The 24,678-nt window shown below is 52.9% G+C and overlaps 2 protein-coding genes across 4 annotated transcripts in view; both read left to right on the top strand.

Annotated features, from left to right (window-relative positions):
• SYPL2 (synaptophysin like 2) overlaps positions 1 to 11,135 on the top strand; it is an 11,504-nt gene extending 369 nt beyond the window's left edge. Inside the window, exons 3-6 of the mRNA XM_024742129.1 lie at positions 7,106 to 7,230; positions 8,292 to 8,493; positions 9,433 to 9,624; positions 10,989 to 11,135. Coding sequence (XP_024597897.1) covers positions 7,106 to 7,230; positions 8,292 to 8,493; positions 9,433 to 9,624; positions 10,989 to 11,135 — 666 coding nt within the window. The remainder of the gene's footprint in view (positions 1 to 7,105; positions 7,231 to 8,291; positions 8,494 to 9,432; positions 9,625 to 10,988) is intronic.
• A 6,226-nt stretch (positions 11,136 to 17,361) lies between these two features.
• ATXN7L2 (ataxin 7 like 2) lies at positions 17,362 to 24,122 on the top strand. 3 transcript variants are annotated; one of them, XM_024742060.1, is made up of 10 exons: positions 17,362 to 17,422; positions 17,814 to 17,918; positions 18,334 to 18,544; positions 18,841 to 19,127; positions 19,750 to 19,832; positions 20,190 to 20,443; positions 21,257 to 21,455; positions 21,596 to 21,717; positions 22,199 to 22,994; positions 24,001 to 24,122. In XM_024742060.1, exons 1-10 carry the CDS (start codon positions 17,404 to 17,406, stop codon positions 24,013 to 24,015), a joined length of 2,091 nt encoding a protein of 696 aa, XP_024597828.1. In that variant the 5' UTR covers positions 17,362 to 17,403; the 3' UTR covers positions 24,016 to 24,122. The 3 variants fall into 3 exon arrangements, with proteins under 3 accessions (XP_024597828.1, XP_024597830.1, XP_024597829.1); XM_024742062.1 differs by lacking the exon at positions 24,001 to 24,122 and adding an exon at positions 23,308 to 23,989; XM_024742061.1 differs by lacking the exon at positions 24,001 to 24,122 and having other exon boundaries at positions 22,199 to 23,989.
• The last annotated feature ends 556 nt before the right edge of the window (positions 24,123 to 24,678 follow it).

The following is a 24,678-nucleotide window of genomic DNA, read 5'->3' as shown; positions in this document are numbered from 1 at the left end:
GGGGCTGCTTCTCCAGCACTTGGTGGCAGGAGGGTGAGGAACGAAGCATGCGGAGCCCCGGATTCGGTCCTTCTATGTGCAAGGAGTCTTTGCCCAGGGCGCTCACATTTCACCCGGGCGAGAGGACCCGGGTGTAACCTTTCCAGAACTCTGATCCTGCACATACCACTCCTCGGTGGCGGGAGGGGCAAAGAGGACAAGTGGGAATGAGGAAAGCTGCAGAGGGCAGAGGACGGAAGGAGGCAGGCGATGGAAACCATCCTGTCCCCAAACCCACCAGGACCTGACTGATCCTGGAGGTGGATTCATGGGACAGGGTCCTGACTGGCAGCTGTCCTGTTGAGGTCACTAGAGTAATCTGCGTTCCTGTAACTGCGTGAGGGAGTGGATGAATGAATGAATGGAGTTCATGGCTCTAGGATTACATAAAAGAAAAAATAGTAAGACACAATAAAAATCAGCCAAAATGTGGCTTGTAGAATAAGATAGAATATTGAGCTAGAAAGCTGGGGCCCTGGGTTCTAGACCTGGACCTGCCTTTTCTACTTACTTGACCCTGGACAGATCTCTTCTTTGGACTTCAGTTTCCATGTTAATCAAATGTTCAGACCATCCCTAGGGTCCCTTTCTGCTCTAAATGGGTTGGCATGCTAGAACATTGCCCTTGGGTTAGACTTATCCTGTGACCTTGAAGAAATCATTTGCCCAGGGCCTCAGTTTCCCCTGCAGTGGTACAGGGGAAATACCACCTTCTCCTGCCTCACTGGTACTTCGAGACATTAGCATGTTCTCTGTCCTTCGTGGTGCCCAAGGCCTCCTGGGTATAAATTAGGAATGTGGACAGGTGCAGTCGCTCTTTCAAATCATAAAGACTTTTTGAGAGCAGTTATTGCACTGTCAGAGAAGAGATTTAAGTTAGACAATCCACACACCAAATGGTGTGTGAATAACTTAATTAATGTGCTTTCAGCACAGAATTCAGCTAGGGAATAAGTTACCATTAATACTGAGGAGGATTGAGTTCTAAGGGGCTTTTAACTCATTGGAGACAGGAGTTAGCACTGTGTCGCTGATTCTTAAATCATCCTTTGGACGAGAATCATCAGATCTGGAATTCGGGGGCAATAGTGCATTTGGGGTTACCTCTGGATATCTGAGACCCTGACTGGGGCTACAGGCCAGCATGCGGAGCTCCCAAGTGCAAACTCTGGGACCTGTTGGGGACTTTCCACTCTCTCTACTGCCTCAAGAGCGGTTGGAACTACTGCTGACTGAGCTCTTTCACCTCCCCCCCACTTCCGTGCCATGAGCCACCACTTGAGTACTTGAGGGGGCCGTAGAAGAATATTAAGGCTCTGTGTGTCTACCATCCAGAACTAGGGATCCATTATGAGTGGTCCAGAGGAGCAGAACCAGAAATGTAAGGGTACAATTTTATCATTAGACAAATGTATCTAAGGGAAATTTGAGAAAGGCTGTCAAGGGATGAGGGAAACAATGAGGTTGTTGGACCATGGAATCATCCTCCATGGGAGGGATTCTGAAAAGCTTCCTTCTTTAACCTTTCTATCCTTTTCCCAACCCTCCCCCAACCAATACCCACAACATTTCTATAAGGCTGCACAAAGCAATGCCTAGTCTCCTCCCACAGTCAGTTCTGATCCCTAAGAATTAAGACCTGTTTGACTTTTTTGCGGTACGCGGGCCTCTCACTGTTATGGCCTCTCCCGTTGCGGAGCACAGGCTCTGGACGCGCAGGCTCAGCGGCCATGGCTCACGGGCCCAGCCGCTCCACGGCACATGGGATCTTCCCGGACCGGGGCACGAACCCGTGTCTCCTGCATCGGCAGGCGGATTCTCAACCACTGCGCCACCGGGGAAGGGAAGCCCCCTGTTTGACTTGTTAAGATCCTCAGCTTCTTAGAGAGGAAGTTATGCCTTTCTCTCATAATACTCAATCCAAGAGTCCAGGGCTAGGCTCTGCACTCAGCCTTCATTCGAAGGGTAGCATCATAAAGAGACATGATTTGCTTTTACTGCCATCCTGGTAGCCTGAATTCAGAGTGAGTTTCACTTGCTCTGAGTCTCTGCAGGTGAACACAGGAACCAGCACCAGGAACCAGCACCAAAATGACAGTGAAAATGTCGTTTGGGACTTTTTGCATATTTCCTGCTTGGAGGGATCAAATACTCCGGTCTGGAAAAGGGGGAAAAAACCACAGAGGAACCTGCAGTTATTGTAATGATAATTGAAAACTTTGTTGTCGCTATTACAAAAAGCAAAGGTTTTACTGGAATCCTGGTGAGATAAAAGTAATGTTATTCTTTTATTAGTGAGGAGCTTAGCTTGGGGTATCTCCTTAAAATTTAAAGATTAATCTCACCTCAATTGCAGTTCTGGGGTCTCACTAAGTCTACACTAAGCTAGGAAAATAACATAGGCATATACCAATTATTGGAGAACTAGTTTTTCTCTGCTTTCTAGCTATGGAACGTAGGGTAAGTGATGAAATCTTCATGGGTCTCAGTTTCTTATCTGTAGATGAGGGTAAGATCTATCTCATGAGCTCATTGGGAGGATTACAGGAGCTAACATCTGTAAAGCATTGGAGCATTCAGGAAGACCATGGTGAGCCTGGCAGTCCAGGAGATATTCAGCAAGTGTTTGTTCCCAAACCTCTCCTTCTCCCTAACTTTCCCCCTTATGCAGACTGTCAGCTAGACTTGTCCTTTGGTGAGATTATTCAGATGTCACTGCCAAATCCTCACTTTGAGGGTAAGGTACGAATCTCCTGGATTACTCAGTTACTGTATCGATAATGTCACGTTACCTTTAACTTGGTGTGCCCTTGATCAGTAATTCACCTTTGAGGTGCCAAAGTCACTTATTTGACCCTGGGGTCTCTGTAATGAAAATAAGGTATTTCTGTAAATGTGGGGAATTCGAAAGTACACCATCAGAGTCTATAAAAACCAGTGAGAAGATTGTGGGAATAGGATTTGGGGGAGAACTTGTCTTTCTTGTGCCCTGCACTAAGTGGAAATGTTAGTGTTCTCAGGACTGACAAAGGATTATCACCAAAAAGGCATTATCAGGGCTGAAATAAAGTTCTAAAACTTACGGTTAACAAACTGCTTGCTTCCAAAATCTTCAAGAGCCAGTACAGACGAAACGGGCAATAGACTGTAACTGACTTATTGTTCTGTCTTGTTAGGCGTTGCTTTAATTTGTTAACACCAAAGTAGCAAGGTTATTCTGACATCTTTCCAAAAGAGATGCAGAGGGCTTCCCTGGTGGCGCAGTGGTTAAGAATCCGCCTGCCAATGCAGGGGACACGGGTTCGAGCCCTGGTCCAGGAAGATCCCACATGCCGTGGAGCAACTAAGCCCGTGCGCTACAACTACTGAGCCTTCTCTCTAGAGCCCACGTACCACAACTGCTGAAGCCCGCGTGCCTAGAGCCTGTGCTCCACAACAAGAGAGGCCACTGCAATGAGAAGCCCGTGCACCGCAACAAAGAGTAGTACTGCAACTAGAGAAAGCCCGGGCACAGCAACAAAGACCCAATGCAGCCAAAAATAAAATAAATAAATTTATTAAAAAAAAAAGAGAGAGATGCAGAGGGAGGAGGGGAAGGGGGAAGAGGAGGAGGAGGAGGAGGAAGAGGGGGAGGAGGGTGGCAGTGTATGACCACTGCTGTTCCCAGCAATGCAGGTCCATGAGGAGGAAGGCTGGTTGGTACCAGAGCTCTGGAGTTGCCCCTTGTCTTAGGGTCTCCATGTCTTTGTGGCTCCTGTTCTTTATGACCAGCTTTTTTGGCTCAGAGCCTTGTGCTTGGTGACAGGGGTGGTTTCTGTTCTTCCCTACTCTTCCCTGTGGCTCAGTCACCCGGCACAGTTAAGGAAGAAAGCATATCTGATACAGAAAGGTAGAGGAGGCTGGGAAAGCGTGTCTTTCTCTGCTCCTGCATCCCAGGTGCAGAGCTACTTCCTCTCTCTTTGCAATCCTCCCTGCACACGGTAGAGATCTTTTTCAGCCTTTATAACTCTTGTGATGCAGGGTTCTGTTTTGGTTTTTATTTGAGCATGACTCTCTCCTTTCTGGATGCAGACTCTTGAGAGCAGGCACCAGGTCTTATTCAACTTAGATTCTGCAGCACCTGGCACAAAGTAGATGCTCGATAACTCTTTGTTGATTAATGAATGGGTGACGTAGAAAGAGCACAGAACCGGGAATCAGGAGTTGTGAATGCTAAGCCTGGCTCTCACATTGGCTAACTGTGACCTTGGGGAAGTCACTTAATCTTTTGGGACTTCAGTTTCCACCTCTATGAAATGAGACTATTGTACTTGATAATCTCTGAGATCCTTTTTGCTCTGTGAACCTGTGAGATTTTGCTGAGATTCCTCCATCCGTTCACTTGCATAGCCAACTGTCATCTGTTACCTGACACCATCTGACTGTGTTATGTTCAAATTGAATCATATATTCTGGTTAATAAAGTTATATAAGGTGTTTAGAGGCTCCTGACTTTCAAAGAATCAGAATAGAAGAGAGTACAGTTAATACTGAAGTTACTATGGGTATATTTTGCCCAGAGAGGAATCGTAAAGGAGGGTTCAGGATTTTCAGAACCTCAAGGTTGTCATCTGGCCATAGCAGAACTTCCCGCAATGATGGAAAAGCTCTATAATCTGTGTTGTCCAGTATGGAACCTGCTAGTCACATGTGCCTAGGGAGCACTTGAAATGTGGCCAGTGTGTGTGAGCAACTGAATTTTAAGTGTTATTTAATTTTAATTAATTTAAATGTAAATAGCCACACTTGGCTAGTGGCTACCATTGTGAATAGTGCAGCTCTATAGTAGGAGCTCCATGAAGACAGAGGGTTTTTTTCTCTTTTGTTCACTAATAAATCATATCGCCTAGAACAATGCCGGGTACATAGTAGATGCTCAGTAAATGACATCTTTCTGTAAATGGTCAGGAGTGCCAGTCAAGAGCGTGCTAGTAAAAAGCAGGCTCCATAACTAACTGTTCATTGCCCCAAGTTAGGAGTACCTACTTTTGGGGGGAACCTATTACAGAGCCATTCACTGGCTAACTGCCAACAGTAAACATATATCCAACTGTCTGCCCTTCCCAGAATGTAACGCCTTAACTGTGTCCAGTTCTGGGCCCCAGAAGCTAAGAGGAACAAAGAAACTTCCAAGAGGAATCAGAGAACTGACAAGAAACAGAGCTGACAAGATTGGAGAATTCTTACGAGGACGAGCTAGAGAAGTTCCACTGTTATGCCAGGGAGGCAAATTGGAGTATGTAAAGGATAATGATGCAGAGGCTTTGAGTAACTTCTCTCCAGGCCTGTCAAGAAGATGAGCAAACAGGGCTCTATTGCAGCCTCTGTAATGTAAGTCAGATCAGGAGGTTAAGCAGGCATTGGAGAGAGGTTATACTGTCTCCTTTCCTGGATGATTTTTAAGATGGAGACAATTGTCATTTGTTTGAACTAAACCTCCTAGGAACAGAGAGGTACCCATTATGACCTTTAGAGTGGGGTCAGTGGCTCCAGCATGAAGATCTGCCAGGCCAGGCGATGCAAGGTGGGGCAGTGGCACCAGACACCACCCAGGGACAGAGCGCAGCTGCTGGCAAGCCCAGCCAAGGGCACGCTGATAGCGTTACCCTCAGAGAGTGAGAGAATCATAGAGTTGGAAAAGGCCTTTGGATTACCTGCTCCAAACTCCTCATTTTACAGAGGAGGAAACTGAGACTCAGAGAGCAGAATGACTTATTAGAGGTCACCCTGCCAGTTAGTGACAGGGCCAGGACCAGGACCTGGATTTCCAGACTCCTGATCCAGGGCTCTTCACTCCACAATACTATCAAGGATTAGCAAAATAATGTGAACACAACTCTATTCTATAAACACTGGATGCAGGACTGGGATGTGAATTAGCTGTCTTCTAGGTGCTTAATATCCAAGATACCAAATCGCAAAGAAACGTACAAAAAGTGAACAATTAACAGAATAAGCTCACTGCTTAATACACATGATTATATCGTGCACAAGCCAATGGTAAGTGCACAGGAAATGAGCCCTGAACGGATAATGTGGGAGGATCAGAGACTCCAATTTCTCACCTCCTTCTAACCAAAGTGTGTATCCCCAGAAAGAAATTAGAAAATCATAGGATGAGGGAATTTCATGTCATTCAAGGCAGGAGGTTTAGTAAAATGGGATGAAAGGTGAAGAGGAAAACAGTTCATGTGATCCGAAACGCCTCTGGTTCTTAACACTAAGAAATGGCAGCAGCAACGGATTATAAAGGGAAACACCACTGGGGAAAAAGCAGAGGCTGATAAGGCAAGTTGAGGATACTTTTCTCTGGGCTTGAGCCAGGACTGCCGTCATCAACCCAGCCAGCACAGTTGCCAAAGGAAAGGTGCCTTTGGGGGAGAGGAGTTAGCTGGCAGTACACAGCAGCCGGGCCCCTGCCCCCTTGGCCCCTCGGAAGGCTTGGCAGAGGTTGTCCCCTCTAGCTATACCTCCACTGAGGCAGGAAGCCATTGGAAGTTAGCAAGAAGGTAATGGCAAGATTCATTGACGGCTTCAGAGGAGAAATGGAAAGAATTCCATGCACTCCTGATCTAGATTAGTGCAGGGAAGTCTATTTCTAGGGTGCTTCTCCCTTGGGGAGGAAATTCAAGTCCAACTTTGAGATAGAGGTTTCCAAAGCCTAAATTGCTTTGTGTCAGTCGTCATCTTAAGGAGGCTACCTGTGGTCTCCAGTGTCACATCCGATGGGGAGACCTGGAAACTGCCCATTTCTCCCTCTTCATCTCCCTCCCAGGTACCAGTCAAAGTCAACCGTATTCATTTGGCTATTTGGTCCAGCACGCTGTGCAGTGAACGCAGCACCCTGAGGCTGGGAGACCAAAGGAAGCCATGGGTCCCTGGCCCGGAGGGACTTGATTAAAGGGGCTCCTGGCCCTCCCTCCGCCCCCATATCTGCACTGGCTGAGAGTCAGAGGGTGGTTCTGAAGTGATAGACCTTGGCCAGCTGAGACCTTCTGACTCTCAGAGGGGCTTCACTCTCCCTCAGCTCTTTGCTATTTTCGCCTTCGGGTCCTGCGGCTCCTACAGTGGGGAAACAGGAGCAACGGTTCGCTGCAACAACGAAGCCAAGGACGTGAGCACCATCCTTGTTTCGTTCGGCTATCCCTTCAGGTGAGCAGGAGTTGATTCTGACCCCACATAGCCTCTCTCATTGGATTGGCAGGACCTGCTTGGTCTCTTTCTCCTCCAGAAACCTAAAGACCTTTTGTTGTGTGCCACTCCAGTTTCAGATAGAATTACAAGGCTCAGGTCCTTCCTGCCCTTTAGGAATTTCAGACACACTGGCCAGAGAAAAATATAAGGGAAACTCAAAAAGATCCCTGTTATAATAAAGTTGCAGTCCATGGATAACCAATAGCAGGTAACAACAGCTGTTACAGAAAGAACCCATGCAGTGTGGGGTGGAGGGTTCTCGACCCTCAGCAGCCTCCTCCCTGCCTTGAAGGTAAGGAAGCTTGTCAGTACTCAGATCCTGAAGAGCTGATGGGGGATGCTCACCAGTACCACCAGAATACAAGGGGGTATACCTTGGCCGGGAGTTAGAAGACAATACTCTTTCCTGAGTGTTTGGGAGCTTAGAGAAGGGAGAGCCCAAGTGTTCAGCGGGGAATGGGGACAGCGCTCAGCTTTTCAGAAATTTCTAGTAGCAGCAGCCAAGTTAGATTAGCTGTCTCTTGTTCATAATAGGGTATTTGTTTTTGTCTCTTGATTTTGTCCAGTGTGGTCTCATTGGGGGACCTAAATAAAGCCTGAGAATGGGTGATTCCAATCTTAACTTGGCCACTGTGGACCTGTGCTTTCCCAGGGACAGAATGAAGCTGATTTCCCTGGTGGTTTGGCTACCAGAAATAGATGAACTATATATACTGTGGTTACAATCTAAAGGGTCGTGGAGATACTTGGAAATACAGGGTCACCGTATCTCGGCAGGGTGGATGAGTGTGGGGTGGTGGCTGAGAGGGAGGTAGAGTTTGACCAGAATTCCAGGAAAATTCCTGTCCTGACTGCAAGGTTCCCTCCAGAAACTTTCCTCCCTACCTGCCCCTTTCTTGGTTCTGTAAGAGTCCTTGGGTGAGAACTAGTGCAGGACTGCTCCTGGGGCAGGGGAAGCCCACTGCCTCCACAGGGAGAGGGTCGCCCTGAGCTCAGGGTGGGCTCCGTGCCACCTGCAGGTTGAACCGGGTCCAGTATGAGATGCCCCTCTGCGACGATGAATCCACCTCCAAGACCATGCATCTCATGGGGGACTTCTCTGCCCCCGCCGAGTTCTTCGTGACCCTGGGCATCTTTTCCTTCTTCTACACCATAGCTGCACTCGTCCTCTACCTGCGTTTCCACAACATCTACACGGAGAACAGGCGCTTCCCCCTGGTGGTGAGTGGGCACAGGCAGGAGGGATGGGGTGGAGGCACTGAGGAGACATACGTTTCCGGGCTGAGGACAAACATGGTGGCTTTCCTGGGTCCCTGACACTCGGATGTTAACCTCCTCAATCTCCCTGCCAGCTCTTTGCTGCTGGTCCCTTCGGGTGCTGGGGCTGCCACAGGTCCTCGGGCCAGTGGAAGGCCCATGTCCCAAGACTCTGCGTCTACCAACCTCCCATCGCTTGCTCTACTCAAAGTAGGCACAATAGCTTCAAGAAGCAGGCGCTGAAGTCTGATTGCTTGGGTTCAAATCCCAGCACCGTCCCTTACTAGCTGTGTGCTCTTGACAATTTCCTTAACCTCTCTAACTCTCAGTTTCCTCAACTATAAAATGGGAATAAAATAATAACTATCTAATAGTGTTTTGGAAGGATAAAGTGAACATGCATGTAAAATACCTGGTGTATAGTTAGCCTCCATAAGTGCTAGCTATTATCAATATTATTTCCCCTTTACTTTCTCCCTATCCCAGGCATCCAAGGTGGAAAGGGTGCCTTAGGGGACCCCATTTATCTCCTGCAGTCTGCCCTCACTCTGCCACCACTTGTAACTGAGCAGTGGCGATCAAAGGAAAGGCTGGGCGTGGGGAGAGTGTCAAGTTTAGGCCACGTGGGTTTAGGGATGACACTGACCAACAGATGCCTGGGCACATTGTTACCTGACCTCAGTTCTGAGGGCATGGGCAGGGGTAGCACTGGCTGGCGGGATTCTCTTGGTGGCAGATTCCCTAGGATGATCTGAGTTCCCTGAAGCTCTAGGTGTTGGGTAGGATAGGAAGAGGCAGCTGTCCTGGGACCCCAGGATTCCAGTGTCTTATGGCAAGACGAAAAGAAGTACAGAATCATGGAGGCCTTTCTGATTGTATTTCCTGTCCCTCTGCTCCTCCCAGGACTTCTGTGTGACTGTCTCCTTCACCTTTTTCTGGCTGGTAGCTGCAGCTGCCTGGGGCAAGGGCCTGACTGACGTCAAGGGGGCCACACGACCATCCAGCCTGACAGCAGCCATGTCTGTGTGCCATGGAGAGGAGGCGGTGTGCAGTGCCGGGGCCACGCCTTCCATGGGACTGGCCAACATCTCCGTGGTGAGACCTGTGGCCACTGAAGGGGTCTGGGGAAGGCAGCATACTCCCAGCTGCCCAGGCCTGTCACAGCAGGGTCTGAGAGGGACAGAGAGGGTGTCTTCACAGCTGCCCTCCCCGGCACTGGCAGCCAGTGCTTCCGCTGCACCTAATGCTGGCTGCTGGCCCCTGGCTGACCCTGAGGGACATTTGGGCAGGGGGAACCCAAGAGCCACTCAGCCTCCTGTGCCTTCCTCCTTCCGCCCTCTGCCTCCCATTTCCCTCTCTTCTCCCCACCTCCAGGCGTGCTCTTTGTGACTGCCTCTCCCTCCTCCTGCCTCTTTACAGTCTGTGTGAATGTACACACATGAGCAGGTGGAGGGGGAGCCTCGGGCTGTGACTGGGCTCAAAGCGGGGGGCAGACCCAGAGTGGGTGAGAAGGGGCTTATTGTCACTCAGGCCTCCAGGCTGGAAAAGGTCTTTGGGCAGTGGTGGGTCTAGCTGGTATGCATGTATTTGGCCACCCCAGCTGTTAGAACATTGAAACATCTCCATATTAGTTGGTAAGTAGCTGAGCTTTGCAAATTCCCTCCTGTCAGCCCAGCCGCCTCAGCCCTGCCCTGAAAATGGCCTGAACCTTCCCCGGGCCCAGCAACTGAAAGGTTTAATGGCTGGCACACCAGGGAGCCTTCTAGACCTTGCTTGAACCCTGCTGATAGGTGTTAGCCCCACAGCCTTTTACTGTAAAAATGTTCACACATTCGGCGAAGTTGAAAGACTTTTACAATGAACGGCCATGCACTCATCAGCCAGACTGTACCATTAACATTTTACTAGACTTGCTTTGTCCTGTATCTATCTGCCTCTCTTCATCTATCGATCCGTCTTATTTTTAATGCATTTCAAAGTTTATTGCAGACATCAGTACACTTCCCCCTAAATACTCCCTGCTGATAGGTTTTTAAATATTTTGAATAAATATTTGGATAGAGCTGGCTGGGTCGCTACCCTAGGGAAGGAGCACCTTGGACAGCTCTGGCCCCACCCACCCCGACAAGGCCTTCGGAAAACGGCCTGCGGACGCTGTGGGAAGCGCCACTAGAGCCCTTGCTCCTTGCTATGCTTTGCACGGTGCTCCACTCCAGGAGCCAGGTTCTCCTAGCGACCAAGCCACAACTTGGGTGCATGCTGTGGACAGAGTTAGACACTTTCACCAGAGAATCCCTTAGTGGGTGGTGGCCTTAAACCCTGACTCTACATGCAGTTCTCTTTTAGTCTTTCTAGCCCTCTGCACCTCCCCCACCCCCCAACACACAGGTACTCCCCCTCCCTGTTCCCAGGATGCCCTCCTATTCTCATAAGCCACCCTCCCCCTGATGTCTTTGCAGCTCTTTGGCTTTATCAGCTTCTTCCTGTGGGCCGGGAACTGTTGGTTTGTGTTCAAGGAGACCCCGTGGCACGGGCAGGGCCAGGACCAGGGCCAGGGCGCCGGCCAGGAGAGCGCAGCTGAGCAGGGAGCGGTGGAGAAGCAGTAAGCGGCCCCCACCCGGCTACTCCCGAACAGGACAGCGCCTCTTCAACCGCCTCTGGCTTCCAGGACCTCCCTCTTCTTCCTCCCCCAACTCCCCTCCCCCATTATTCTGGGCTCTGAGCTATGAGACGTCTTCACTGGATGGGCAGTCATCAGCTGTCGGAAACCTGGGCAGCCCTCCCAGTGGCTTCCTATCCCTCCTCTTGCTGGAGCCCCGGATGGCAGGAGCTCAGTGCTTCTTATCTACTGCCTGGACCCAGGCATCTTACTTGGGGTCTTACGTGTACCCTCACAGCCTTTGAGAACCAGCCTCTGCTATAGGCAAAGGTCGGGGTCAGGAGACCTGAGACTGGTTTCTCGCTGCCACTTCTATCAGTCTGTCCAGCGTCAATAAAAGTGGGGGGAGGGGAAATTGGCTGGCAGCCTTCTCCCTGCCCCCTTGCATGGAGGGCCCACCAGTGGTTTAGTGACCCCTCTTCAATGGCTGTCATCAAGGCCCCGTGTCTGCGCCGACCTCCAATCCGCCTGAGCTCAGTATGGTCCCCACCCTCTCCTCTGGCCTCTGTTTGCCCACAGAGCCCATCACGTGGGAACCCAGGAGGCGGACTAGCCTAGAAAACAGCCTTTCAGAGGGTCCCAAGTAGGCTGAGACTTGGTGGGGAGCAGATAAATTGCAATTGAGTTGCAACTTAAAGAAACAGAAGCCAGAAAACTTGCTGGGGAATCAGTTTTTTTTAAATTCCCTTAGTCCTTCCACCCCTCCAGGCTGGGGCACTTCCACCAACACTCTCAACTCATACTTGCCCTAGAAACTCCTTACCTTCCTCCCTGTCCTCCTTCTTGGGCTTGGTCTCACACTTGGGACACAAGATGAGGGGTCTAGGAGCATCTCCATTTCAGCCCTCCCCGCCTCCCACCTCTCTGTCCCTCTCCCTTCCCCAGCCTCTTGGGTCTGAGGCATTCAAGATCCTTTTCAAAGTCTGTCCAGGCCTTCCTTTCATTCCTGTAGGGCCAGATAGGGGCTCTGAAAGGGTAAGAAAGGACCATAATGAGTCTAAGTTGCCCCAGAGCCCCAGGACATGGATGGATGGGCCCATTTCTTCCTTACTCTCTGCTCGTTTTTTTCCCGCCCTGCTCCTTCTCTGGCCCGTTTCATACTTCCCCTTCTCACCTTTACGAAAGAACATGCCCTCTCCCTTTGCCCGCCATTCCTCCCCTGCTTCTGCATCTGTTCCAAGCTCTGTCCCCCCTACACACCCACCCCAGTCCAGGGCAGGCTGATGCTCTTGGTGCTTCTTCACTTCGGGACCCAGTTCCATATTTGTCTTTGGTGTGTCTCCCCTTCCTGACACCTCCTCAGTCCCTCTGCAGACTCCAGGGCCCAAGAGTCAGTGCTGACTGGATAAGGGCCATCTGTCTCCCATCCAGCTCAAAACATTTCAGTCTGCCCTGGCCATAGGGCTGCCCAGGGAAGAAGGAAGAAGGCAGAATCCAGCCATTTTCCAATCCGGTGCCAGTTAGCCCAGATGTCATCCCAAAGGTAAATGTGCCCTGTGCCAGTCTCTCCTCAGGACTGAATCAACCCCTCCAACCTCCTCACCTTCCTCAGCACCCTCCATTGTAATGTGTGCATTACTGGGGTACCTAGGCGGCAGGACCTTTGACTTCGGGCCAATCATTTCTTCTTTGGGTCAGTTTCCCCACTTGACAGGGGAGTGTGAGGTTTACATCTTCAAATGCTCCAGAGTCCTTCAGTGAAAAATTAGGTGTTTTGTTTTGTTTTTTAGATTTGGGGGAAGGCATTTGAGGAGGGAAGATAGGAGATGGGGATAAGGGTGTTTCTAAGTCTGAACCTCTCTGTCCTGAGCTGTCCCCATGATTACTCAAGGACAAGGGGAGACAGTTTTGCCCACAGCTTTAGAGACACAGAGAACAAAGGGATGACCTTCAGTTTTCTTCAAGCTGGCCCCTGTGAGGGTCTGTGAGCAGCTTCTACTGGAACTCTGTTTGGATTCTGTGTACGTATTTGTAATTTATCTGAAATGTGATGGATAAAGTGTTCTCATTTGGGGGCCTAAGTTACTAATTGGCCCTTCAGCTAGGGAAAGGGGGTGGGTGGGTATGCACTCCTGCCAAGGACTCCTAGCCCGGAACTCTCCCTAGAGCAGAGAAGGCTCTTTCTCCTCTTCAAGAGGCTGGCTTGTTCTCAGCCTGAAGAGCCTTGATTTAGGCTATGGCCTCTCTCTCCATAGCCACCCTAAGAGGAAAGGCTACTTCACCTCATTACCTTCAGAGGGCTGGGCTGGGTCAAATGCTGAGTGCACGGCTGTCCTCATAGGACTCATGTCCCCTCCAACTAGGGCTGGCATCACCACTTTGCCTAGTGGGTCCTGAGGTAGAAGGTGCTGGTTTCTCCAGTTGCCGCAGGAGGCCAACAGGCAGGGCACTTGCCCTTTGCCCTAGTAAACTCTGACCCTGCCAGGGTGCCCACCTAGGACCTTTCCTGAACATGAGTTCCCTCCACTATCATGGTGATAGGTATCCTTCTTCTGGGATTGAAGATCGGGGTGGGGGGAGAATGTTGCATGTTGTTTTCTGGTGCTTGTTATTATACATTTGAATAAACAGTGCTTCAAGCATTTGCCATGAAGGAGCCAAGAATGTAGCCCTTCTGGGGACCTTTTTCCTCCTCCTCCCCTTGCTTTAAGTTCTTGGACAAATATCAGCATTTCCACCAAAACATCATTCCGCTCCTCTCCACTCTGCACTCCCAGCGATAGAGTCTGCAGGCTGAGGAGTTGTTCCTGGCGGACCCCAGTCTGGCAACATCTCCTCTTCTGGTGGCACCAATTAGTCCAAAGTAACTGAGACTCATTAGTAGATTTAGAGCAAACTCAGAAGGCGAGAGATATTGGCTTCCACAATGCTGTTTCCACTTACTCTCCTACCATCTGTGACCTAGACAGGCTTCCTGTCAGGAGTTGAGGGCCACGTGCTTTGCCCTTTTAACGATAAAGGTTCTTGCTGAACAGACTTGCACCTCTATGCCCCTTCTGACAAACAGTCACAGGCTACATTTACATTCCCTAGAAAAATACACTTGGGCACAATATTACGTTCAACGTCACCAGTTTCCCACTCCCCCTAGGAATCATCCATGGTTCTCAGGTTAAGAATCTCTACCCTCAGAGATTATCCTTGAAGTACTTAAACCTTCCCTGGGTGAAAATGAGACAGTCTGAGGTCTTGAAGTCACAGACCTTGACTTATTTGCCTCCAGTTTGGTTTCCCCTTAGATGAAAGAATGAATATATGTGGTGAGGTGTAAGGGGTTGGGGAGGGAAAAGAGAATTAGTATCTCTTTTCTGATGTGATGGGGTGGGGGGGGCAGGCTTTTGTCTCTTGATTATGTGAGGGTGGGAAGGAATGTTATCAGCTGAGAAAAGAGAAAGAGGTGGATGATTAAGGTATTTTCCAGGCCTTAGCAAGGAAAATGACAGATCTGATGAGAAATCTCCTTGTGCCCAGGCTCTGGTAGCAGCCCTGCCAGCAGAGAAAATATTCGTTAGAAAAAGAAGCCAAAGGGATGGATGGAGTCAGGGTCCAGCCAGGGTTTGGGAAGAGGCGGTACAGGGTATCGATCGCAGTGCTCATGAGGAGAGAGATGGATCAGCAGAGATGCTGCAAACACCAGCAGCCTCAGGGCCACCCCAGTTCCGGGGCTGGCTCTGGCTCGGAGATAGCCTTCTGTCATCCTGACAGGTGATCCCGGTCAGCTCAGCTAGGTCCTCCCAAACCCAGACAACGCCACTTCAACCCTCTGCTCTGCGTCAGGGCAGCGTGGGTTTGCCACACAGGAGGCACAACCCGAGAGTTGAGGACCCTCCCCCCACTCCAACCCCTGTGTCCTTCAGCACATCCTACAGACCCCCTCCCTTTGCCCTTCTGATTCACAGCGCCCACATCCCTGCACCTACCGCATTCGATCTACGGGGAAGCGAAGTCGCTTCGTGGCCGCCAGCCCGGGAATGGGCGCCAGCCAGCTGGCGGAGGCACGGTTTAAAGGGGCATCTTGGGCAGAGACAGGTTTGGGACTGGGGTTTGTGTGCAGCGAACTTAAGAGAGTGGGCTGGTAGCACAAAGAATGGGTTCACAACGGTTAGGAGCAGAGGTCCTGGGGCTTTGGTCTCTTTTTCCCCCGCAATTGTGCATTTTGGAGGGGCTCTCTCGTCAAGCTCAGTAGGCAACCTCACCACCTCTAAGCCTACGTTTCCCAGAAGGCTAAGCGGCAGGGAGAGTGAGGGGAAGGCTACCAGTGCTGCGCTTGCGCAAAGAGTGAGCTGGAAAGGTGGGAGGGAGAGGGGAGGCGTGCCCGCGGCAGGGATGGGGGGAGGGGGCCGCGCAGCGTTCCGACGGGAGCCGCCGTCCGGCTCCCCGGCCCCCCAAACAAAGGACCCGCCGGGTCCTAGTGCCCGCCCGCTCCGGCACCTTCGCGCCTCCGGGTCCTAGCGCCGGCTCTCCTCCAGCAGCCCACCCTGCCCACCTCTGCCTCTGCCGTTGCCCAGTACCTGCCGCCACATCTGCTTGCTTTTATGTTTCTTCTCGCCTGCTGTCCTCCAGCTTCCGCCCCTCCTGCACCTGCCTCAAGCTTTCCCCATTCGCAACAGTCCTCTCCACGTGTTTCCCACGCACCCCACTTCTGTGCCCCCCTCCCAACCCCCCTTGTTCCTTCGCCTTCTGCCCTACACCTTTTGCTCCTTTTCGGCGTTTGCCTGTCGGCTGCAGTGCCACTAGACCCCCGCCTCCTCCGCATTAGTTCGTCGGTCCATCCATCCATCCATCCTCCCTTCCTCCCTCCTCCGTCCATCCATACATGCCTCCAACCCTCCGTCCTTTCCCGGGCCTCTTGCCCTGCCTCCCGGGCTCTCTCCCCTGACCCCCACCTTCTCTAGGCCCCTGAGTGCTTTTGGTGAGCAGGCTGACAGCCCCTTCTCCTGATCTTTGTCTCCTGGGCCCCAGGGGGCATCTGGCCTCGTGGCCTTTGGGGTGACAGCAGGCATCACACCCCTGAAGAAGTTTGCAAGTGAGAAGAGGTGGAGGAGGAGACCACATGGAGCGGTCTCTGATGACACTTGTTCTCCTCTGAGACGTCCAACTCCCAGCTCAGTTCTGTCCATCACTGCATTTTAATGGACTTAAGAGTGGGAGCTGCCCCTTGTTTCTTGCATGCCTAACCCACCGACCCTCATATCTGGAGATTATATAAGACTGTCAGTATTCTTCCCATTCTAGAAAGGTGCACGTCTGTTAGTAGGTGTCAGAAGCAGACCTAAGTGGGAGCCTCAGGCCACCCCAGAACTGCCCCATGCTGGGTGGGCAAGGATGGGGCCATTGTCAGGGTCTGGGTGCATTGAGAACCGGAAATGGAATCAGACGGGTTTGGTGACTCAGAATTGATTTTTTTTCCAAGGGACAGGGAGGGGGCGTAGAGGAGGGAGGGGAGAGGAGTAAGATAGGGGGATGGGGAAAGAGCTACTTTGCACAGCTAAAACGTTTTTGTCATCAACCCAGAAACTGAGGTACAAGGGCAACCCTTGCCCAAACCCCCTCTTAAGAGGAAAAGGGCTTGCATAGCTGATCAAGGGGACTTTGAAGATGCTGAAGGGCCCTAAGACAGCAGTTTCTCTCCTCTGTGGCCATCCTATCAGTGCAGGACCTGAGAAGCTGGATGTAACTTTGACAATGCCATGGCAACCAGGTGGAACAAAACTGGGGATGGGGACCTAGGAGATTATCTGTTTGGGATGCCACAGAAAAGCAGAAAGGACCTGTCTGAGAAATCTCAAGAAGGGACTCAGGGATCTGTAGTAAAATATGTTAAGGACTGTTTCCCGTTTAAATGGGGAAGCAGGCCCAGAAAAGAGATAATTACCCAGAGTCACCCAACCAGTCAGCAGTGAAATCCTGAACTGTACCTTGGAATGAAGGATCCATAAGAAAGGTGGCTGGATCCCTCCTCATGGGGCCAGCTCATTCCAGCGGTAGCAGGTGAAGGAAGAATGGGCACTTGAGAAAGATCCACTGAAAGGTTCTCCAAGTGGTCCTGAGCACCAGGTGCTTGTCAAGTAGTGAGAGCTTCCTCCTGCTTGGCCCCAGGACCTGGTCGGATGGGAGATGGGGCTTCTGGGATGGGGGTGGTCCTTCTGAGCTGTGTTTCTCCTCCAGGGGCTGAGTTGGAGGAGAGTAACAAAAACCTGAAGAAGTTGGATGCCATGACCCTCATTAAAGAAGGTGCGAGTTGACACATGCTGGGGCTGGGGCCCAGGGCAGACAGGACCACCTTCCCTTCTTCCACCACAACCCAGGAGGTGGCTGCCTGAAGCAGCAGGTCTGGGGATTCTCACTTTGATAGGTCTGAGTCAGCCTATTCCCCTGGCTCCTGTGACTTATTGAGGGAGATCCTAATCATTGGTGTTTGGTGCCCACTCACCTGAAAGCCCACATTCTTAGGGACTGGTTAGATTGAACTCTGGAAGCTGGAAGCTGGAAGCATCCAATATAAAGCTTGTCATATCAGCTGGGAGGGGAAGTGTCATCTGAGTGGTGGGTGGGAGTGTTCTCTGATCTTACAGGGAAAATCTGGTGTCCTCAGCTCCAGTGATAAGGGCTTCTGTCATTGCAGACATGTCCATCTTCGGGCACTGCCCTGCCCATGACGACTTCTATTTGGTTGTATGTAACCATTGCAGCCAAGTGGTGAAGCCTCAAGCTTTCCAGAAGCACTGCGGTGAGGGGAGCCCTCGGGAGGAGATAGAGGGGACAGGGGAAGGTGGAACATGGAACTCTGAGGACAGGGCCAATTGGGAGGTCATGTGGGTAATGGAGGGAGGCTTTGGGAATAAGAAGGTGGAGGCGGGGAGCTTAACAGATTGTGGTTGGTTGGGGTTATTGTTTAAGCAACCTTTTAGCATCTGGTGGAGTAAAGTTCTAGCGTCTGGGAAGAGCTAAGAGGTTCAGGAAGCTGATTCCTAGAATTTTGAGTCTTGAAGGCTCAAATTCAAATGGGAAGGAGGCAAATTTAAAATCTAAGCTTTGGAAACTCCAGGTTCTCTATCATGAGTCTGTGAGCAGGGTTAGGAGGTTGGGGAAGGAGACAGTTGATGCCACTCACCTCGATTGCTTTCTCCACCTCCTGGTGACAGAAAGAAGACATGGGCCGCTCAGCAAGCTTTACGCCCGGGCCCCACCCCCACCTCCAGCCCCTGCCAGCTCTCAGAAATGCCATGTAGTGAACGGTCAGGGCCCAGCTTGTAGGGCCCCAGGTTCCACCAAAACCTCCTCCAGGGAGAAGGGCCAGGGGTCCCGGAGCCGTGGCCACCAGCCTCCGGAGAAGACCCAGAAGGACAACCTCTGGTAAGGAAAGGCTGGAGACTCCCTGAGACAAGCCCTGACCCTAGCCCAGGGAGGGGTTGGCACACATGGAGGCAGCTGTGGGGCGATGGGCACTGCTCACTGCGGGAGGCGGCCATCTCTCTCTGCAGCTCCCTTCTACTTGCTCCAGGGAACATGGGGTCCCCTTTTCCCATGTTTTGCACCCCTGCAGGAGCCCACCCAAGTTCCACGGCTGGGAAAGGAGATGGCTCTGGGCTAGTCTGGGGCCCAGGCCCAGCCTCCCTACCTCCCAGCCTGCACCCTCTCTCCATGTATAGCCTTTTCGTGCCTGTGGTGAATCTGGAAAAGATGTCCAGTCTCCCGAAGCCTGATGGACACGGAATCAGGGTGGCTCCGCCCTCTGCTTTCCTCAGCCAGCCGGCTGGCCTCACCAAGGACTCCCCTGGAAAAAACCCCATGGCATCCCCTTCTAAAGAACTTCCTGGCAGAGGGAGCATCGAGATAACCCCCAGCGAGGGCTCCAGTCACCGGGCTGAAGGCAGCCCGTCTGAAAAGGAGCCTGGTGGGGCCAGGCTGCCCCCTAAAACCCACCGGAAGATGGCTCGTGAGTAGTCGTGGTCTTGGGGTCAGGAAGGTAGAGTGGGGACTCCTTTGGACTGCTTTGTCCTTGGGCCTGATGGAGAGGGGGTCAGGAAAGGGTGGGCTTGGCCATCACAGCGTGCCAGGGTACAGGAGCCCCTGGTCATCCCTTGACGTGGACACTCACTTGACCTGCTTGCTCTCTTGGAAGATTCTCTTCAGCCCAGGTCTCCTGATTAAGGCCATGGGAGCCTGTGCCCAAGAAGGTGAAGGTATTTTTCCTCACCTTGGGCTGTTGAACTTTATCTCTTTTCTCGTCTAGATCCAGGGCACCAGAAGCCTCCCGTAGCTGGTTTCTCTGGCATCCCAGATGCCTGTAGCTGCTTTTGTTTCCTGGTACCTGTTGCCCTGTTTGAGACTTGGGGCCCCCCAAAGGAGTGCCGGGGCTGGTATGGGGACGGGATGGTTCTTACACCTAGCAGAGAGCTGCTGTTGCCCAGAGGAGTATCTCTGGAAGGCTGCAGCCCCAGACTTGAGGCCCAGAGGCTCTCCTGCCTTAGGCCCAGCTCTTTCCAGGCCTTTGGCCTGAAGACGCCAGACCCTCCCAGAAATGGCCTTGGGGTTCATGGGAACCGCTTTCCCCACAGGGAAGGAGTGCGACCTCAACAGGCAGTGTGGGGTAATAAATCCAGAGACCAAAAAGATCTGTACCCGCCTGCTGACCTGCAAGGTAACCCCCAGTCCCTCTGCACAGTGAGGGAGGACAGCACAGACACGGGCCCTGGGCAGGGAGAGCAAGTGAGATCTCATCCAAGATCCAGCTGAAGGGATGGGGGTTAAGCCCAGACCAGGCAAGGGGAGGGGAGGCTCTCCATACTGGGCCCAAGGTGGGGACAGCGGGCAGGGGGTGGCTTCCAGATTCCCCTCTCCAGAGGAGGGTTCTGGCCCTGTCAGGAAGTGAAACAAGGACACACAGACACACCCACACTCACACGCCCAGTCTCTTCACTTGCCCAGGCCAGAGCACACCACTGCCCCTTGCCTCTCTGCTCAGCCCCTCCCCACCCTCCCCCCTGCTGTGTTCTAGATCCACTCCGTGCACCAGCGCAGGGAAGTCCAGGGCCGAGCCAAGGACTTTGACGTGCTGGTGGCAGAGCTGAAGGCCAACTCCCGCAAAGGGGAGTCTCCCAAGGAGAAGAGCCCAGGTCGCAAGGAGGCAGCTCTTGAGCGCCCCTCCCAGGAGCCCCCCTCCTCAGTCCAGGTTGTGGCAGCAGTGGCTGCTCCCAGCAGCACCTTCTCTGCTCGTGCCAAGCAGACCTACCCATACTGTGCACTGCCCAGGTACGTCCAGGATCCAGCGCCCATCTTACCTGGGGACACTTGGCCCCAGGCCATCAGGAACCCCTGGAGACAGGCCCAGGGAGTGCCCTGGAAGATGCTGCTCACTCCACCCTGAGTGTGTGGGGAGGGGCCCCTGGCGGTGGTGTGGAGGTGGGTGACTCCCTGTTCCTAACCCGGCATACCGCAGTACCCCAGGCTCTCTGTAGTGTTCCAACACCGAGGAAAAACCATTTTCCCAGCTGCTTCCAACAGGCCAAAAGTGGTAATTGGGGAGCCGAAAGGGTCAGGCTCCTGGGTGAGGCAGTCCTACTGTTTATTAATTCACTGGCCCCTTCGTGTGCAGAGGCTGCGCTGGAACCCAGGGAGAGCCTACCTTGCGGAAGGAGACACACACGCATCTCTGCCTGTAACATGGGGGCAGACACGAAACATAGGCTCAGCTCACAGATAGGCTCACAGGAGTATGTGATGCAAGAAGGGGGTTGAGAAAATTGACTGGGCTGACCAGAGCTGGGTGCGGTTATACTCAGATTTTCTGGAGAGGCGAATGTGAAGCAGATTTTCCCCCTGAGGAGGCAGGGCCAGGGAAGTGAAGGGGCTGGGGAGAAAACCCCTTGGGAGCTGTGGCCCCTGGTCTTTCTGGCTCTTACTCTGTGAGCTCTGTTGTTCCCTCCCTTCCTGTCCTCCTTCCTCTTTGTCTGATCGCCCAGCAGGGTGTCTGCCCCCGACTTTTGGAGCTTGGCAGGTTCAGGGACACACCTACCGTGAGCCACGCTCATCACATCCCCCTCACGTCCCCTCTGGCCCTTCCAGGTCCCGGGCCTCCTCTGAGAGTGAGTTGGATGATGAAGGCCCTTGTGGTGGTGATGGGGACCCAGGCCTGTTCCCCTTCCCCCTGCCCCGGGGTGGTGCCCAGGCCTCCAGCGAGGAGAGTGAGGAGGAGGGGACATCTGATGACCTCCACCTCCCCACTGACTGCCATTATGCAACCCGGCCCCCTCGGCCGCAGGCGGTAAGGACCTGGGGCAGGGACCTGCGGGTGGGGAGCCAGTCCTCCTGGCCCACAATGTGGGGAGGAGGTCAGATCCTACGTGAAGGTGCCCTCCCTGTATTTCAGGCCCCTTTAACCATGTGCCTTCCTTCTGCCTCCAGTTCTGCACCTTTGGGAGCCGGCTGGTGAGTCCAGGATGCTACGTGTTTAGCCGCCGGCTGGACCGGTTCTGCTCGGCACTGAGCTCTATGCTGGAACGGCACCTCAGCTCACACATGTGGAAGTGAGTCTCTCGGCCCCAGAACCTCCCTTCCCAGGCCCCAGGCATACACGGGCTTCAGAACCCCTAATTCGTCACACATACCTATAGATGTGGCTTGGCTGTTTGCCAGGAAGACCCCAGGCAGGGTGAACAGGAGGTGGGGAAACTTGGCAGCCTGGAGCTGGGCTAAGGCAGGGCCTGAATGGGTCGCCTGGGAGTGAATCTTAGCTCTCACCAATCACTTGCAGTACCTTTTGGGTAAGTAGGGATAGGGGATGTCCAGCCTGAGATTTAAAGTGAGGTTTTTCAAGGGTCTGTATATTAGTTCATTCCTGCCTTTCCCTGTGCCTTCTTCCTAGCCCTGAGTTCCAGCGTTTCCCAGCAGAGGGTGGCACTGCCAGGGCTCTGTGGGCCATTTCTGCGTGGGTGGAAAGACTTGTATGTTGGTGGGGAGGCCCTCTTGCTTGCTTGGCATCACAGTGGGGCTCTCTTCTTGCTGCAGGAAGATCCCCCCGGCGGCTGAGCCTCCATCCCACCTTGTCAGCTCCCCGCCATCTGCTCCCCTGAGCCCATCCTCTACGGGCAGCTGCCCCCGCCTTCCAGGCCCACCCCCCAGACCTGCCTGCCCAGCCTCCACGCCCCCCACCAAGGACAGCCTTGGCCCTGGCTACCCTGCAGGCTCCCCCAACGTGGCAGCCGCCTGCAGCCAGGCGGAGTGCATGGGTGGGAGCCAGGCTATCACGTCACCACTGCCTGCCAACACACCTTCCCCGTCCTTCAGCAAGCTCCCACCTTCCAAGGCCAGCAAGTCATCCAAAGGCAAGGACGGGCTCGAGGTGGAGGCTCCTTCTCGAAAGCGAAAGTTATCCCCTGGGCCCACCACTTTCAAACGGACCTGCGTCCTGGAGCCCACTGGAAAAGGCAAACCCTCTGGCTGCCGGGGCCTCTCGGCCAAGACTAAAGCAGGCCTGGGCATGGGGCTTAATGGGACGGTGGAGCCAAGAGTGAAGCGGGCAGGGCCCCTGGACTGTCGGGGTTCCCCTCATCAGCCCCCCACGCCAGTCAAGGCTTCTCAGCTGGACAACCAGGGAGCGGCTGGACACCCGGCCAAGGCCCTGCCGACCAACTGCCTCTCTGAGGAGGAGGTAGCCAAGAAGCGGAAAAACCTGGCCACTTACTGCCGGCCAGTGAAGGCCAAGCACTGCCAGGCTGGTGCCCCTGCCGACGCGGCCTGCTCTGTGCGCCGCAAGAAGCCGGGTCCAGCCCTGGCCTTTGAGGAGAAGTGTTCTACACTGAAGGTACCAGCCCAGCTCCCTGAAGAGCAGGGGCGGGGAAGGGTCAGGATGGATGAGGTTGGAGTGCACAGGCACCTGACAGAAAGAGGTGCTTAAGTAAACGTCTGTGCAGGGAAGGGAAGGCTGGGGAAGTTGAGAGAGCGTTCCTGGGCCATCTGCTCTAGGGAGAGGTGACCCCGGCTTTTGCTACGTGGGCCTTCCCCTATCCCCAGCCCTCTCCTTTGGGCTAAGGAGATGTTGCCTCTGCCTCTCCCCCTTCCCCTGCTTGCTTTAATCAAAGGGCCACTTTCTGAATTGGCTGTGGCCCTCACTCCAGGACTTGGAGCTACCTCTGTTCCCTGAAGGAGAGAAAGCTGGACTCCATGAGCTCTGATAAGAAAGGTTTGGGCAGTGGGGTTGAGCTTGGGTCCCTGAGCTGTGGCCTAACACGCTGCGTACAGGCTGGGTGGGCTGGTCTTGTTCATTGGTTTTGCCTCTGGGCATCAGGGCGTGAAAGGGCAGGGACATAACCCAAGGTCCCCGTATGCATGTCTGCCCATCTTATACATATACCCATTGCCAGGTTTTGAGGTGGCAGGCGAGCTCTCCAGGGTTTCTGGTAAAGCCAGCAGCCAGGTTTATTTGCCTCTTCTGATGGGAGCCCTGGAGTAGCATGCTATGAGCTATCCATATGACCTTAGCCAGGAGGAACGCATTGGAGGTGGGAAGGGGGGATGCCCTCCTGGTTTAGGCACTGGCCAGATGCATACCAACACCTTTGGTGCCCACATGAGAGTAGTAAGTTTGACAGCTGCATGGGGCCTGAGTGTGTTTTTGTCACACGTGTGCATGGGTGATCTCCAGGCTGCCTCTGCTGGGCTGGCATTCATCCTCCCCCTTGCCCAGCTTTACTCACAAGACCAGCAGGAGGAAATCAAGCCTTAGCTTTTCTGGCCCACATAGTTTGCTGGATAGGAGGACAGTTAGACCCCCAGCCCGACCCTGTCTCTTGCCTCTTGTCTTCCTACAGTCAAAAGCCCATTAACAAGAAAGTGCCTGCCCACTGCGATGGAGCCGCCAGCACCTCCTCCCCTCCAGATCCGGGCCCCAGGCTGCTGCCGCTTTTTATAACTTTATATTATTTTTTTTAAGAAAAAAAACTCTTTAAAATACCTCAAGACTGTCTCCCTGTTCTGTTGCTGCTAAGAAAATATAAAAACAGAAACGTAGAAAAGGAAGGAAAGAAATGTAACAAAATGAGTGTCCTTACTGTCCCCAGCTGCTCCCCAGGAGGCTGAGATGATAGGCAGTCAGACTCCAGCTCCCGTCACTTGCCTGCAAAAAAAAATCTCTTACACTCGTATATTTTTGTCCTTTTAGTCTGTGGAAATGGCTGGGGGTTGTATCACTGGGGGAGTCTTAGGATGAGGAGGCATGTGGCTCGGAGCGAGCAAGGGGACTACAGTCCCACTGGGAAAGGAAACTTGATGGGGGAGGGGAGCCACACCTCTGGCTCTACTCTTGGATCTTGGCCTTGAAGGTCTGTGGATGTCCACCTGTGGCCCTTTTCTGGTCTCCCAGCAATCCTGCTCCTCCGTCCTGTCTCTGAATTTCTGCCTCAGTTTCTTCAGCCCTTTCTGTCTCTTACTAGTAGCCTTATTTTCTCAACCACTGGAGCTTGAGTTGGTAATTGCACTCAGGATGTCCC

Source organism: Neophocaena asiaeorientalis, unplaced genomic scaffold (assembly GCF_003031525.2).
Source record: "Neophocaena asiaeorientalis asiaeorientalis breed wild unplaced genomic scaffold, Neophocaena_asiaeorientalis_V1.1 scaffold35, whole genome shotgun sequence".
NCBI classification, from domain to species: Eukaryota; Metazoa; Chordata; class Mammalia; order Artiodactyla; family Phocoenidae; genus Neophocaena; species Neophocaena asiaeorientalis.
The sequence above is the reverse complement of the archived record's forward strand: the minus strand, read 5'-3'. Positions and strand labels throughout refer to the sequence as shown.